This window comes from Dermacentor andersoni, chromosome 1 (genome assembly GCF_023375885.2).
Source record: "Dermacentor andersoni chromosome 1, qqDerAnde1_hic_scaffold, whole genome shotgun sequence".
Taxonomy (NCBI): Eukaryota; Metazoa; Arthropoda; class Arachnida; order Ixodida; family Ixodidae; genus Dermacentor; species Dermacentor andersoni.
In genome coordinates, this window is record NC_092814.1 from 214,611,736 (window position 1) to 214,629,503 (window position 17,768).

General features: G+C 41.8%; 1 protein-coding gene across 1 annotated transcript in view; it reads right to left on the reverse strand.

Moving 5' to 3' along the window:
- LOC126548121 (solute carrier family 25 member 16-like) overlaps positions 1-17,768 on the reverse strand; it is a 42,334-nt gene that overhangs the window by 6,066 nt on the left and 18,500 nt on the right. Inside the window, exons 6-7 of the mRNA XM_050196236.3 lie at positions 15,593-15,659; positions 6,053-6,215 (exon numbers count right to left, since the gene is read on the reverse strand). Coding sequence (XP_050052193.1) covers positions 6,053-6,215; positions 15,593-15,659 — 230 coding nt within the window. The remainder of the gene's footprint in view (positions 1-6,052; positions 6,216-15,592; positions 15,660-17,768) is intronic.

A 17,768-nucleotide genomic window follows, 5' to 3' on the forward strand; every position in this document is an offset into this window, starting at 1 on the left:
CTGCAGACAGAAATAGAAGCAAAGGAAGAACACATGATTAGTCTCACTTTGCAACAGGGGGGGAACAAACACAGCTCACTATGCATGCAACCTCTGAGCATGCACAGCAATTATTCTGTAGGCCATGTATGCTGGTATGGGGGCATCTGAACAGCATGTGCTACCTTGCTCCGCAAGGCTATGCAGCTTCCAGTTTAGCGATGCCACCATAGCTGCGCAAAGCTGGATTTCATCCTGAACCATGACAAAATTTCAAGCAGCTATTACAGTTAAGCCTCAATATAACGAAGTCAGTAACATTGGCAATTTGCTTTGTTATATAGAAATTTTATCCTACTCAAACCCGACCTTTTATGCAAATAAGTACAGTCGCTGATCGATTTTGCTTACACGAAAAGGGGCCGCAGAATTTTCTGAATTATAGGGTAATCGAAAAAAAGCAAATTTGAATAAGAAAATTCATTTTGATAAATTTGGAAGTCTGCGATGAATGATACTGTTTCATGCCACGTACGTCGACTATATCTTCTCGGCGGTATGAATTAAGCGAAGCCAGCCACGCTTTCACATGCACTCTGCCCCCAAGGCTGATAGCGTCACCCGCACTGGGACAACGCTATCAGGAAGAGCGCTGGCAGCGGGGAGTGAATGCTTTGCCTGCCTCTCGCTCCAGCAGGTCACCGAAACTCGAGATTATGCAACTTCCAATACTAAAAGCACAGTAAGACAGCTTACATGGTGCCACGGCGTCTCTTTGCAGACGCAGCATATTACCTCTAAAGCGGGGTGTGCGGCTGCATATGCACTCAGCCGTGCTTAAAGCAGTGTGCAGCCACGGCCGCGACGCGCCCCAAAAAATCGAGGCGCGTGCCAACTTACCCCCCACCCTGTCGTCATGAGCTTGCTCTCCTCCCCTCTTTCTCTTTCCTCACGCAGGAAGGCAGCACTTGTGAAGCCACCATCTTTCTTGTCTCACCCTAGCACACTCACTTACACCCACAGCAATAGATCTTATCACACTGGGATTTAATGAAACATGATGCGGCTCCACTTCAGCAGTCACTCTTGTCACGCTGCGTGCGATTTGAGAGGTGCATTTGAAAACAGTCGCTTGGAATTCAATTGTTTGACCAACTGCATCCGCGGAAGTTTCCATTTATTGTCTCGGCATTCCTTTGTGGCGGCAGTGAAATTTCGATATATTGGAATCGCATACAAACACACTTCATTATATTGAGGTTCTAAATACATGGTGTTCTATGGACAAGAGGTTATGAATAGTTAAATACTTCATTATATCAAGAAGTTTGTTATATTGAAGTTTGTTATATTGAGGTTTAACGATTTCAAACAGACATAACCCCCCCCCCATTGGGCCAAATTCTAAAAATAAATTTTACATACTACTGGTGCCTTAGAAAAGAAAAACAATTTCACCATCACAATAGTTTTTTTAGCTCCCCGATAATTTGAACCTCTTTTGCAAGCAATCAGCTCCCAGCCTTTCCAAACTGCATTAACAATTCCATGACTCTGTTGACTGCACCAGCGTACTTAACTTGCTTCAAAAAATAAAACGTAACTCGGCACCCTGGCCAGACTGTTTTTCAAGTTTTGTCCTGAAATCTTGCGCTGACATCATCTCCGATTACTTGTTAGTAATGTATAATAAGTCACATGAACTTCTCAACAATTGGAAAACTGCCAACATTGTTCTAGTCCGTAAAAACAGGTCTTTGGATAGGGTGACACTAATTACAGGCCCATATCTTTAACTAGTGTGTCACAATGTTCTTAAACACAATTTACATGAGCATATTCCGACACCTCGAAAACAATAAATTTTTTGTTGAATACCAACATGGATTTTGATCAAGATGTTCATGCATGATGCTCTCATGAACGCCTGGCAATTTACGTGCGAAAAAGGCTTGGATATGTGAAGAAGATGACGCTGCTAGCCGGCAAAACAAAGTTGGGAGCACCTTTTGGACATTTGATGCGTGAAGCATGTGAAGTGCAAAAAAGGATGAAGAAAGAAGGCGAAGGCAGGTGAGTGGGCATTGCTGACGTGGGCATGGACTGGTGCAGACACATTGCCAGCTGTGCTCTGGTGATGTGATCAGGATTCATTGGGGTCTCCGAGCGGAGAGGGGCTGCCATATCGTGATGGTTCGACAGTTTAGATTCTTTAGCCTATTGTGAACTGAGGCACTATTGCTTGGATGTTGGTTTGTTGTGCACGAGCTGCAAGGATAGCAATTTAGCAGGTGTTTATAGAAATATTTTTAGTATTCTTTGTGTGTTATTTTGCTCACTCATTTTTGTGTTATAAATTGTTTTATATCATGTACACACTGTCTCCCATCTGTTTCTAGACGGGAGACAGTGTGTATAGACGCAATTCATGACAGACGCAATTATTAGAGTTCGCCCGAGATATATTTTGCTCATTCAATAAAGGTATTGACATCGACTGTACTCTACTTGATTTTCAGAAGGCATTTGATAAGGTCTCCCATCCTTTTCTTTTGCACAAGCTGTTATTCCTTGGTTTGCTCACTAATGTTCTTTTGTGGCTGTATAATTGTCTAACAGGCTATATTCAAAAAGTAGTTAGCAGTGATCAATCCGTTCACGTTCAGTATGCTTAGGTGTTCCACAAGGATCCGTTTTGGGTTCACTTTTATTTCTAATTTACATTAATGACACTAGAGAAAACAGAACTTCTAAAATCGGGCTTTACGCAGACGATTGCCTATTATATAGGGATGTTAAGCACGAATCAGACTGGGTAGCGCTACGAACAGATTTAAATTCTGTACATCCCTGGTGTCAAAAGTGGCTTATATCACTAAATATGTCAAATGGAACCATGTTCATTTTTGCTCAAACTGAAACCAATAAGCTCCACTTACTATATAAACAGAGTATTTCAGAAGTAAACCAGGCAAAGTATTTAGGCTTAACATTTTCTTTTGACTTAACATGGAATGCTCACATAGACTCTATAACTTTAACTCTTTCGTTACCATGCCTACTCAAATCAATCACCCGTGATCGATACTTTAGATCGCCGATTTCGACATGTTGGAGCCATTTATTATCCACTTAAGGTCATCCAGTTGTTAGTACAGGCACTGCACTTTCAAAATCAGTTTAAATTTTTGCACACCGGCGATGTTGCGATTTTTGATGGACTTTTTTGCGAACTAATGTGCATATGTTGTAGCAAAAGGAGGCATGGCTGTCACCTTCTGCTGCGCTCGAGAAAAGCATGCCACTTACGATTACACCGCACTAGCACCAAAATTTTGTAATCAAATGACTCCCAGCAAGTCATGAATTAAATTACATTGCTGGCTTTGCCGTTCGACAGTGATGAGCGGTGATAATTAACCGCCATTAACCGGTACTTAACTGACTTTACTATAGTGAGCTTTTGTTTGGAGTCCGAGTCATTTTACTCAGCTAAAGTGTATTTCTGAAGGTCCGCCGCATGTCCAACATGTGGACCTGGCTTTTTCAACCAATTTCCAAGAGTTTCGGTAATGCCTCTCTCAAAATCCCGGCAAGGGGCGCTGCTGGTGTCACTGCGCAGGGAAGGTATTCTGTAGTAGTCCACCTAGTGGACTGCCCATTTTGGCCACAGTTGATTGGCTGGGGATGCTCGTCTCCTCCTCGCTCGTACAGCTGCATCAAATCAGCAGCGGTGGAAATGGACAGTCCACTACGTGAACTCTGGATTGGTCTTAGTTCCTTTTTTGTATCCGAAGAATGGTGATGCATTGAGCATTTATTTCTTCAGACATTATTCCTGGGTTATCTTTGAAATGTAAATTCTGAATTTCTTTTGATATTAATGTTCTTGTAGATATTTTTTGTATTGTTTTTATAATCTGGCCGCAAAAATGGCGCTTTCTAGAATTTTAATGTTTTACCTAATAAATTTTTTTTGTTTGGCAAGATATGTTTTTAGAAAGAGCATTTTATTATGCACAATATGCTATGCTGCAATCTGTGGTGGAACATTATTTGTTGTGGTAAATAATTTTTTCCTAGACGTATAAGAAACTAACATTTTCTCGCAGTAACAAAAGAGGTAAAAGCCAGCTGGGCCTTGAATTTCATCAAAGGAATTTTAAACATTCCCCTCAAGCAGTAAAGGTTCTTTACCAAACTAGCATTCGACCAATACTTGAATATGCATCCATAATTTAGGATCTGCATAAGCAATCCTTAGAAAAAAAAGTGTTGAAGCCATACAGAACCTTGCAGTCCGATTTAGTACTATTGAAATATACAGACTCCCAAGCAGCGTGACCAAGATAAATAAGCAGCTTAACTGGCCTGACCTGTCTACATGATGCACTTTCCATCGACTTTCTTGCGGGACATACATTTAAAATGCAGCACGATCTACAAAGATCTTCACACTCAGACATGTCTCACTATGCCATGACCACCCACTAAAGATAAAAGCAATAGCTTCATGAACTTCTGCTCATCAAAATTCTTCTTTTTTTTTCATAAATCGGTGGAATAATTTACTCGTCTAAGTCATTCAAGGCACACGGCTCAGCTTTCTTCGTGTCATCTGCAGTTATTGTCATAGTAGATTTCTGTACTTTATTTGTGGCGTTTTTTATGTACAAATTATCTGCAAATTTTTTTTTTATCATTCGTATGTTACCTTTTGTTTGTTTGTTTTTTATAGTGGGCCATAATATTCATACTGTGTATTACATTGCACAAACGATGTCCTTGGACCTGCACCACTTCGATGAAAAGCACCGTCTCACTTGGCGCAGTTAGAATCTTGTTGTAATCCTTCTACTGTAATGCCCTCAAGCGAAATGTAGGTAATTAAAAATGAATGAATAAATAAATAAATTAAATAATTTGAGCATCTCTGCAGTCCCCTTAGTGTCCAAAAACATCAGTCTGTGATTGTACAAGTAAATGTGTTTCAAGGTGCTGGACAACTTTATCAGGAATACTTTTTCTGTGTGTCATCATCATCACTCACTGCTCAAGCTGTTCCTTCTGGACATTTAAGCAACACCAAATAACATGACCACAAAAGCACATCCAATTACCGCATCTACTTTTTCTCTTAGCTGTACAACTAAAAAGCCTTATGTACAGCTGATCTTGCATGACAATTTATTCCGTAAATCATAGTCATGACTCCCTCACCATCATTTCACTGTCAATTAATATTATTGTATGCACGAACTATAGAGATTAAAAAAGATAACACTGCCAGTAGATAAAAGCAGGGTGAAATTCCACTCCACTAAAGCACGAAGCAAAAAGGTTGTTGGTCTTTTCTAAAATTTGACACAGCTGCTTACAACCTTGGAAGTGAAAGATACAGCTAGTGCTATTTATAAGATTTAACATTACACGCATGTGACACAGACAATACTTTGCTCCGGTGGTGCCATATCACCACTGAATGCATAATAATGCAAGCCAGACATCGGCATTCTTTGTGCATACACAACACATTACTGCAGTGTGTCTTTTGGCATGGCCAAGGAGTCGGCAGAAAAAAATTGTTCTTTCATCAAGCACTCGTAACAGGCAGGACACTCTGCTGCCAGCATTTATTATTAGAACCACCGTCAAAGGTGAAATACGTTAAGATGTGTTGTGTACACACACCAGCCCACACATGACAAGGTGCCTGAAGAATAGAGTTGTAAACAAGTAGTTACTGCGACCGGCTGTTGTACCAATGACGGCTTTTCCAAATGACCGATTAGAATCCCACTGCAGGACAATTGCTGGAAAAATGTTCTTTTGGCTTCTACTCCAATAATGGCAACAGACACCAGATTTCCGTAAAATTTGAATGTGAAAACAGAGACAATACTCAAGTAAATGTTGCAATGTAAAAGCCTTCAACCTAACTTGCATGGGTTAACTACAACTGTAGAAATTGGTTCCTAAAAGGCCCAATTCCTCAATGGGCATTAGCGGTAAATGAAATGAACATTTGCAAGGAGAATGATACTCAAAATAAAAGCTTAAAAGGAATACTCACGAAAAAGTCTGTGCAATTGCACCAGCAAAGCCCCCGCACAGAAGTTTGGCAGGAACCACAAGCACAATACCACCTGTGTTACCCGGGTACGGACGGCCGCAGGTGTTGGGAAACACTTCCAGGCAAAAGGCTTTCAAACGCTCAAAGACGTAGAAGGACAGCCCTGCACAGGTGCCAGCGGGTATTAACATACGTACATATGCAGTGCAACGTAACCTAAGCAACTCAAATCGAACCACTGCAACTCAGTGAGGGAAAGAAACCCCTGATATATGTTCTAATATGGATTTTCGTACAGTTTGTATTCAAAAGGAAAAAAAAAATTTCTCCACCGTCTCTTGATCAATCTTGATGAAACAATCTTGATGACCATGTACAAATGCAGCCGATTGGTTAGGCAGGTCCTTCTGGTTATCAAGAGAAATATTAAAGCATTCTGCATAAAACATGTGATTTCTTAAGTTTTAAACATTTGTAGTGTTAGAGATCACAGTGATGCCACTACTCACATTTCCAGTTCACCTCTGCCTGTACTACAAAGAATCAGTGAGTGATGTCACTTAAGTGAGTGATCTCAACGGCTTCCCATGATACGTCATCAGGAATACTTGAAGCATAGAGTTTCTCATACAGTTTATACAAAAATTACTAGAGGGAACTCTGGCACTGCAGTCGTTGTACCACCATGGGAATGATGGGAAGTACATGGATTTGTCTGATCTTCGTGCTTGTGGATTCAGACGTTCTTGTGGCTTTGTATATTATGCTATGTAAATATTATTGTCGTAAATTTCAGCGCAATCTATACTCTTCGAAGTGCAGAAGACGCCGCCAAGACGCACAAATGCTATTAATTGCAACGATTGAGCTTGTCCAGGTGGCCAAATTGAAATGTCTCAAACGTCTCAAGGCACTGGCATGCCCGCGATAAATTCATAACAGTGTTGCACTCGCTTGTCGTTACATGCATCCGTGGCTTAATGGTTTCAATATCAGGCTTCTGTTCTAGAGTTCCTGTGTTCGAATCCCGCAGTCAGACAATTTTAATGGGTTTTATTTCATTATTTATTACGCAGTATATTGTTGAAAATGACTAGTTTACAAAGTCACAAAGGTGTTTAAAGTAAAAAATACAAAGTTTAGGCAAATCCATGTACTTCCCATAATTCCCATGCTGGGACAACCGCTCCTATTGCAGCTCCTGTAGACACTAGCACCAGAGTTCCCTCTAGTAATTATTGTATGAAACTCTATGGAGCTTCTTACAAAAATTACTAGAGGGAACTCTGGTGCTAGCGTCTATGGGAGCTGAAAGCATGGCAATTCAGTCAGCATAGGAATGGGTGCTTGATACATAAATTTGCCTAATATTTTTCTTGTGTCTTAAAGCAGCTTCGCGACTTTGTGAACTGATAAATTTTAAACAAATAATGAGTTATAAAAGCCACAATTCGTAGTGATTATGCATGTGCGCAGATTTTCATTGCCTTCTTCATTTAGACAAATAGTATTGCTTCAAAATTTAGGCCAATAAAGGCAGATAAAGCATGGTAAGAATGTCTGAAGCCACAAGCACAAAGATAAGACAAATACCATGTAAACCGTCATTCCCATGATGTCTGAATGCTCGCAGCACTAGAGTTACTCTCACTTAAGTATGTATGTCACTCCAAAAAGGCCCCTCTCCAGGTATGGCGATTTTGAGCTGACAAGCACAGAGCATACAATGCACGCTAAGGATCGTGTTTGCGAAGTATTACATCGCTACGCACAGTCGAACGCCATTTTCCCTTTCCCTCGCAGCAACCGCTCTCCAAGCCGGATGGTGACATACTCGTGTCCCTGCACCTACGTACTCCTGTCCGCAGTGTGACGTCGCTAGTGGTGACACGACTTCAAGAATTATTCAAGGCAACATCTGTTATTTGTGTGATCTGTTGCTTGAATTGACGAATTGAAGTTTAGAGAAATAATAAAACACACAGACAGAATGTTTACATGTTCTTTTGCTTTACTTCGCACCGAAGCAAAAGAAATGTACTTCCGCTTCGTCTGCTTGTTCCCACGGTCGTGCAGTCACGTGCACAGGTACTGAAACTGCCATTTTCTACTGTGTTCCAGTGCGCGATCTTGCTCCACGATCTGCTTGTGTCTGCCTCAGTATTCATGTAGCACTGAATTATACCGCTAGTCATGTGTCCTTGTGCACATCGCACAAAATTGTGCGCTGCAGGAAACAAGACACTCGCAGCATCTTGTGCACGAGGCCGTCAGTGCTGCGCCGCAAAAGAAGCGAGGAGAAAAAAAATGAAGGCGGGGCCCGTGACGAATGCGTCACGCGATCCTCGAGGTCTGGTATGGGAGAACGCAGGGAAGGAATTTCGCTTGGAGGCTAGACGGGGCGAGTGGAGAGAGTGTCTCACTCAGCAGTGGAGCTCGCCTCCTGAAATCATGGGTTCGTGGCACTGAAATATTTCTATCTCGACTATTAATGAGCCGATTTGCAAAATTTTTGATGCAGAACGCTCCCTAGAGTGCACGTAACAGCTTCCAGTGTACAACAAAAATTTGCTATGGGGCCTGGCGAGGGGCCCTTCAAGCTTATATTTAATAGCACATGTATACATAGTACAGTGGAACCCCAGTTAACGGTCTCCAGATTTTGCGATGTTCCAAGTTTTAAGACAGATTAGTGCAGTCCCAGCAAACTCTCCATGTAATGTATTAAGAACCTTGATTACACAATGCGAGATTACGCACATCCCATCTCATACGATGACCCACGCAAAACTGAGAACCCAATGTCAGGTACGTGAGAAGCGCCACCAGCTTCCATCAGTTCCCTCACCGCACCATGCCCTCCGTCGGGTAGGGGTGAGCACCCCTTCGCATGCAATAAGCTTGGACTTTCTCTAATAAGGTGAGAATGGCACCTGAAATGCGGTATTCTTTACACCTTTACTTTTTCGGCAGTTTCGGTTTTTTAATCTGCACAGCATTAGCCTACAGCAGATTAAATTGAATATCCTGGTAACTCTTTTGTGTGAAATCGTGCGTTATATATGGGTCATTCCATGCCATGTGTCCCAGATCTTTCGCTCGACCATCTCAAATTTTGCTTTAAAAGATCATGGCTATTTACTACCTTGCTTGGAGTGATTTTCCAAGATATTCCTACCGATAAAGCTATGCCACGTGACATGCTTTCAAAGTTTGCTCAAGTACAGAAAACATGGTTCCGCAGGAAAATCAATATGAAAGTTCTTTGAGTGCCTAACATTTCACAATTTCGCCTACAGCGCCTACAAATATTAGTCTTCACTATATAAAGGTGCTTGTTGGCAACTTCGCTCAGAAAAAGTTCCTTAGGAGTCCCAAATTCTGAGAAATTTTTACCAAATTGAAGATTTTTTTCCTAGCAATACTACTATTGATTTGTCTGTTTATTGCAAGTATTTTTCTAGATTGTCCCAGAGCTGCACATTACACTAAAATTATCTCAATGCCAATAAACTGCAGAAATTTACTGAAATAACATCCAAAACATGCAAAGATTTTGGTTTTGGTCCACTTTAGTTTACAATTTTCGCAATGAGGTGATATTCGCAAGGGGATATGAATTTACGAATTGAATGTGATATGAATTGATACGAATTTTGAACGCTGGGCATAGTTCTGTGCTACCACGTCACTGCAAAGTGCAGTGGCTGTCTTGCTTCAGACAGTTGGTGCACGCAGTTTGATATTGTAATACAACCTTAATCAGCAAATTAAGAGTTTACTGTGTCGCTCACTCCTACTATTATAAAATATTTCTTTTTGGTGTATTTTGTCCTACCTCCCAGAGTGCGCAAGGAGCCAAGAGGTCTTGCGAGAGCTCTTGCAGTTCACTTCCTTGATCGCATCCCGTACTTTTCGTAAGGCCGTCTTCACACTCCTGCCTCAGAAATTGAAAAACACACACCTGAGCATGCACAAAGACTGGCATACGTGGGTATTCATCCCAAATATAGGAGTAGAAAGCAGCGCCAGCTACCCCTTTCCACGCAGTTGTAATCAAGAGCTGCTTAGAAGGCATGCTAATGAGAAAGCGAGTAAGTTTTATAGTAAGCCGCATCGAGTTGTTCCTAACAAACAATGAAGGTGTGCAGTATTACCAACAAGGGGTCTTCTCGTAGAATTGAAAGATGCCCGAGATGGGATGCCGAGAGATGCCTATTGTGGCTCAATGCTGTGATGGCAACTATTGGAAGCGCAATAGTCGATTGAACTTGAGTATCACTTGTGCTTACGGTCAGTAGGAAAAATTGAGTACTACAAGTCCGCTCTGTGGTGCAAATTTCCATGTGAAATCGCAAGGTGCAATCAAGTAGCAGGACTAACACTGCACTCGCTGAAGAAAGAGTATATAGCGAAGCTAAAAACACTGCTTTGGGAAAACTTACTTGAAATTAACTTTTTATTAGCAAATGCAATTCCAATTTTTGAGTCTGTAGCGAAGCTGTAGTTAGAGCTGGTCCGGTAAAATAAGTGTACAAATCGGATGTTCTACCTCTACTCCCATAGCACCACCACATAGAAAGAAATTTACAGAAGAATAAAAATAGGTTGGAGAGCAAACGGCAGGCATTGCCCAATGTTTGCAGACAGATTACACTATCCTTGAAATGAAAAGTGTACAATCGCTGCATTCTACCGCTACTAATATATGGGGCAGAAATTTGGAGCTTAACAAAGAAGCTTGAGAAGAAGTTAAGGACCGCTTAACGAGTGATGGAACAAAACTTAATTAACCTGTGGTCTATTACAGTCACAGAATGGGTGTTAATGGAAGGTAAGCACAGCCAAGGATGCTAGAGAATTGGTTAGTGTTATAAAATCAGAAAATTTACAGGCATAACTAGGAATCAGCTAGTGCAAGTTGGGGGTAATTGGAGATCGCTGAGAGAGGCCTCTGTCCTGCCAGTTGTCATAAGACTAGGCTTATGATGATGATGATGCAATAGGATTAGACAATTTGTGGCACTACTGCACTTTGTTCGTCCATCACAGGTCGCAGTTCTTTAGAAAGAATGGAAGAGTGCTTTGTCCTGCACTGTACATAATATAGGCGAACAATGATGATGATGATTATGAAACTCTCTTAAACATTACATTAGAGTCAGTTTACCTCACCCACAGACGGTCACCTACCTGCCGATACACACCATTTCATCACATTTTGAGCGCAGCCGCACACTGGAAAACTCCCTGCACTGCTTCAGCATTTGCTACTCATTATAAACACTACTAAGTACTAATGTAGGGATAAACACTACATTAGTACTCAAGTTTCTCAGTCATGTGCTCCTCGGTGTGTGTTTTCCAACTTCTCAGACAGGCGTTTATATCGCAATGCGAGAAAAAGAAGAGACAGGACATAATAAAAGTGAACACTGCGAGCTCTTGCACTATCCTCTCATCTTCCTGTACTCTGGAAGGTATGATAAAAGGCACCAAAAGGAAATTTTATAATAGTTAATGGGAGTCTGCAACACAGTCAAGCCCTCAAGTGCTGAGGAAGGTCATGTTACACTACCAAACTGCACCCAACGAGTGTCTGAAGCAGGACAGCCACTGTGCTTTGCAGTAAAGTGATAGCACGGAACTGTTTAACAAAGCACAGGGGCCAAATCCAGAAAGTCATATTTCACTTAAATAAAAATGAGACATTGAAAATAAAACGCCAATAAGCAGGCCTATCTAATACACTTTGTGTCATATTTTTATGAGGAGTACTTCATTGGGAAAACTGGACGAAAGTTAACCAAAACCAGAATTGTTTTGCGTTTGGCATGTTAGTATTGCAGAAATTCCCTGAAGTTTATTGATGCTTAAACAGTTTTAGTGTAATATATAGCTATTGGACAATATAGCAAAACATTCACAATAAACAAATCGAAAGTGGTTTTGGCAGGATAAAATGGTCAATTCGATATATTTTTGTCAGAATTTGGGACTTAAGGAATTTTTTTATGACTGAAGTTGACAACAAGCACTTTTACATGAAGACTAATCTGTGTATGTTCAGTAGGTAAAGCATTAGGCACTAAAATAACTTCTGCAATAATTTTCCTGCAGAACCATGTTTCGTATACTTCAGCAAACTTTGAAACCACGTCATATGACAAAGGAATTTTTTTCAGCAACAACATCTTGGGAAATCACTTAACAAGGCAATAGATAGTCACGATTTTTCAAAGCCATATCTAAGATGGTCGAGCAACACGGCTTGTACACATGGCATCGAACGACCAATGTAGACATGTTTTGTTGGTCAGTTTTATGACGAATGGATTGCACAACGTTTTCGCATGGTCCTGAGAAATTTGTGTAATAGAAGTTCCACTGTAATTTGTGTACCTGTAAAAATAAGTGTACAAATGCAATAAATGCTACAATAAATAAATTTGTAGCGGGCACGATAGACAAGGACACAGAGAAGGTGTGTGCACCTTCTCTGCGTCCTGGTCTATTGTGCGTGCTACAAATTTCGCCATGATTATTTACCATCTCGCCCAACTATCAGTTCTGCTGTGGACGTTTCTTCAAACCGATGGCATGCTTCAACTGAGAATGTGGATTGTCTGCTACAGACATTGTTTGTACACACGCATTTCCATGAGCATGTGGAGGAAGAAGTACAATAGTTTCTCCTGAAAAGCTGGGCTTTGAGAGGCTCCATGGAAGAATACAAGGGGTAAGAAAGACTGCAACAAAGGTTAATAATAGTACAGTGGCGACAGAAGCAGACAGGATGCTTCTTCGATGGCAGAAACACAAATGGTACCAGCACTGCACTACAGTGAACTGTAGCTATACTGTACTTGTATTCCTGCACAGCAGGGGAAGGAAGTAAACAGCAGCAACTGCGTGCTGTATGAAACATGAACACTGCATGTTAACTTCATTTTGAGGCCATCATCACTACACTGACGAGAAAAACTGCGTCAGAAGGAGATGTGGGAACACACTTCGTTCAAATCCAATTGATGTGTTCATACCGTCATTTGCTTTCTTCTCATCTTTACCACTCTTTCCTATTACCCCAGTACAGGGTAGCCAATGGGACATATTCTAGTTAACTTCCCTATCTTTCGTCCCTCCTATTTCTCTGCCAAGATTTGGAACCTGGAAATTTCTGGTTCATCTTTTTTGCTTTTAAGAACTGAGCGAGTTGGTTAGTACTATAACCCTACTGTTTGTTCCCTGACCCATGCAAGCCTCTTTAAGCCTTTGACTGCCACTTTAGAGTATACTCTGTCTGCATTATCAGCACACTCCCTGCCTCTCCAGAAGCAACTCGTGCAAAAAAATATCACTGTGTACCTATTGCTCCACCTATGGAGAAGACATCTAAACACACAAAAGCCTTTAAAGTTAAATTTCTGACTGCAAGTAGAGCAAATGTCTCAGTGCTCTGTTGCTTTGTGACAGCGGAGCAACCAGGTTATTTATTCTATGGGGCAACCATGGCGCACCAGTGTGGCAGTTCTATCCGCACTTTGACAGGCAATGAGATTTACGAATAACTTATAAATGACAAATCAAAAGAAAACGGCGATGAAAGACCAAGTTTATGTAGCATGAAATATCCACTGAAACAACACGCAATAAAAACCTGGCAGAGGCTGTGAAGCAGCTGGGGAAAAAAGAACTGGGCACTCAAAGTGTCAAAGAGGTCCTGAACCACCTCTCGGGCTTAGTGAAGAAACACAGTCCACAAATAGCATATACTGCCGAGAACATCTCAGCCAAGTTTTACAGTCATGTGTGGTGCCCTCATGCAGAGCCCGTAGTCTCTCAAACACTCTTTTCAACAGAAGCCTGCTCATCACACTTTCCTGGCCGCTTTACTTCATAATTGCAATAGCTGACATCAGTCTAGATGGCCGTTTGGATCACTGTGCTTCTTCCTACCAGTGCTCAGTGCCTTGACTCAAGGTACTGAGCATTATCTCTGAAGCGGCACGTCACCGAGTGTACTCTCTGAAATTCGAGGCTGCTGTTCCAATAAAACAAACTTAAACGAATAATAAAGTTCAGTAACAAAGCGCTGTACCCATAGAAAATGTAACGATAAGTTCTTCAGCATGCAAGCTCTGGGTTTTGCTACGATGCCAATCTGCTAGTGCACTGAATGGCAGGCTTAGATTAGTGGAGGGCTCGACTGGCTATCACTCGCACTATTCGTGCCTAAGATACGCACTTATGCGGACCCCTGATGTGCACCTTAATGCTCACGTTGCCTGACGTCAGCTGTTTCGAACTGCCAACTTTCCCCTTGAACCAAAAACCAATAAAAAATATTTTCTTTTTCGTTTTTTGTTTTTGTTTCGTTCTGACACACTGCTTTCTACTGTTAATGTGTATATTTATTCACGCAGTTTAATAAACAGGCTGAAGTAAACAAAAGTTGGCTTTAGAATTTCTATAATAATTACGCACTTGCGGAACAAGGAGACTATCATCCGCTCACGCTCGACCGCTGCCACCCGCATAGGAATTAAACTCTGGCCACCCTGTTTATTAGTGTCGTAGCCGTCGGGCCTTGCTAATTCAACTAGTTATGAACACTCAACTATCCTATAACCAAGCAAGCAACATGCAGACAGATAGACAACAGACAACATGCATGCTTGCAAGCACGCACTCACTCCTGGCCGCTTCTGGTGAGACGCCTTAGCAGACTTCACTTCATATTGAGCTATTGATAGCACTTCAATATGTGCAAGTTTGATGTGGTTACTATCAGCCAGTCAAGCTGGCGAAGGACAAAACCAGCCTGCACCATGCAGAACAGCCAGAATGGAGCATATGAGCGTCGGTCACTCAAGTTCTGTCATGAACAAAGCAAGTAGCGTAGATACCACAGCCACCGCGGGGTGTCGCAATGAGTCCGCTGGCTGAGCGCACTGCGACTCTCTAGGGACAACCCCGTTTGACTAAGTTTGGCCCGTCATAAGGGCCAAAATCAGAAATGGTGGAGTTTACGTGAACACCCAAAATCAAATTTGAACTGCATGCCACGGTGACATTCAGTAGGTGGAATGTTGTGGGCACGCCCTGCTCCTATTCATTAGCCCCTATTCATGCCATAGCATCCTCAAGCTCCTCTTCAGCAGACTTGTTGGCACTGTCAATGTGTTGCATATCTTTGGTACACTTTTAGTGGCAACATGCAGCGGTCAACGTAGGTGTCACCGACTGATGACGCCATATTTGTGGTGCATCCGCAGTTTTTGGATGTAACAACCAGGAACAGAAACTTGGCAAATGGGAAGCCGGTATACATGACCCTATAGGAACTAAACTGGACTGGTGTTTCAGAGTTTAAGAGCTGGGAAAACATCATGTACAGGAATGTACCAATGACGTTCTATTGTAGTAACAGACAACCAGCCAGCTTTAGAATAAAATACTGCTATGTGTATAATACTCCTGTGCATGCCTTTCCTCCATTAATAATCACAGAATAAAGAACATCAACAGAGCACTTACCCGCATAAGGCACCATACCAAGAACTGTTGGTGAAAGACCCTTGTACAATGCTCTGACGCCGCCTTCCTACAATATTTGTACAAATGAATCAAGTGTTTCGCAAGAAAAGGTTGTCTGCAAAAACCAAAATTTCTACATTACATAGGACAGTTCTTTGGCTGCCCAAGTTCACTTAGCCACAAGTAAATTGAGTTATCTTTAGACAATCTCTCAATGATGGCTCATTTGTTTTCAATGGCTCAGACAAACTTTTCCAAGCTAGTTGTGTTAGAAGATTGTTTTCTGGTTAACTTCTTGATCTAACGTTGTGTCACATAGTCTCAGTAAAGTAACCCACCATAATTTGACTTTGGACTGAAAACCAGGTTTCATGCAACTTTCATGAGGAATATCACCACCTGAACTTCTACTGTGCATAGTCATCTGGGTGAATAATAATAATAAATAATTCTCTGCAGTAGCCCAGTGGCTATGGCGTTGCGCTGCTGAGCTTGCAGTTATGGATTCGATCTTGGCTGCTTACAGCCAGATTTCGATGAGAGAAATTCAAAAATGCTTGTGTACATGCGGTGGGTGCACGTTAAGGAACCCCTGGTCAGGTGGCCAAAACTAATCTGAAGCCCTTCACTACAGCATGCCTCACAATTAGTTTTTGGTTTTGGCACGTAAGTCCCCATAATTTTAACTCTTGAAGAAGAAGAAGAATTACATAATGGCTGTTGCAAAAAGTATAAAGGCCATTGCTCTCATTGCAGCAGTTGTCAGTTCCTGTTTTGCTAACGAGGACTTACCTCCAGTAAGATATGCAGCTTTGATCCTACTGGCAATGCATGCTGGCAACTGTAGCTACAATTTACAGGGCTGGCACGCTCTGGCAATGACAGACTTTCAAACCTTTGCACTAGATTGTAGATGACACTGGGGGTATGCAGTAAAAGCTATCACAAACAGCTTGACAGCCCTGTAGGCCACCATACACCAGGGACATTGCAAGCAACAATAAATAGCAAAAAAATATTGAAATTAACATCTTATGCATGTAAACATTCTCATTAATTTCTTATTGCCATGAAAATGTATAGATAACAATAGTTTTCTGCTACTATAGGCTCCAGGTGAAAGCATCTCTGCATCCCAAGCCAGAATAAAGCCCTCTCCTGTTTGCCACTTTCATATCAACCTTTTGAATTGTCAAATGGCCAGCACTTAAAGTGCGATAATGAAAACATTTATTATATTATTTTTAACTCAGCAGTTACAATAATGGCCACATGGCAAAAGCATATTTAAAACATGCTTTGTGATCACTTGAAGCTGCATAAGACAGTCATCCCTAACTCTATAGGGTGTTGAAAGGTCCTAACCCTTCAGCAAGAGTAATACAGTTGTTGCACACATTACCATACACACAGGCTGCTCCAAAAGTTATCAATTAAAGCAGTACTGACACAAAATTTTGAAGTGGAGATAATGCGCGAGATAGATTTATGTGGGCACACACACACACATCGTCTAGAAAATATCAACAGCGAATATAGCTTAGAACATATTTAAAATCAATTTTAAAGTATGTGCACACCTCCAACCACAAAACGCAGCACCTCGCGACATCGACATCTAGGAAGGATTGTGAACAACTGAGAAAACACTACGTCACAAATTTTTATTGGCTGCCATGCTGATTCCACGTGCTCTTCTCAGTTGTTGCTTGTAGTGGGACACTCCCCGTGCATACCGGGTAGGGCACGACGTTCGACGCCGATTTGTCGTGCCTTACCATTGAACGTAGCCGATGTAAGGGTCTTGAGGTTCGTCCTCGCCGTCGCCGGCCGCAATATCCGAGTCTCTGCTTTCTAGCGGGTCGAATCGAAAGTGACTGGCCACATCTAATACAGGGGCGACTCCTCCCTGCAGAAAATCGTCGCAGCTGGATGACGAAAATGACAACGAGAACGATGGTAGCAAGGAGATCGCAAAGCACGTGCTGGTGTAGCAGATGAACTGGCTACACGAAGCTCGCGCGCCAGAGTGCTTGCTGGCGAGCGCATCAGAGCATATGTCAGATGTTTTAGTGATCATGTCTTTACATTCCATCTCTGGCCCATCTCGTTGCTCTCTGAAACCAAAACTTGGACGGGTCACTACAAACAAACTCCAAATAATTACCTGTAAAAC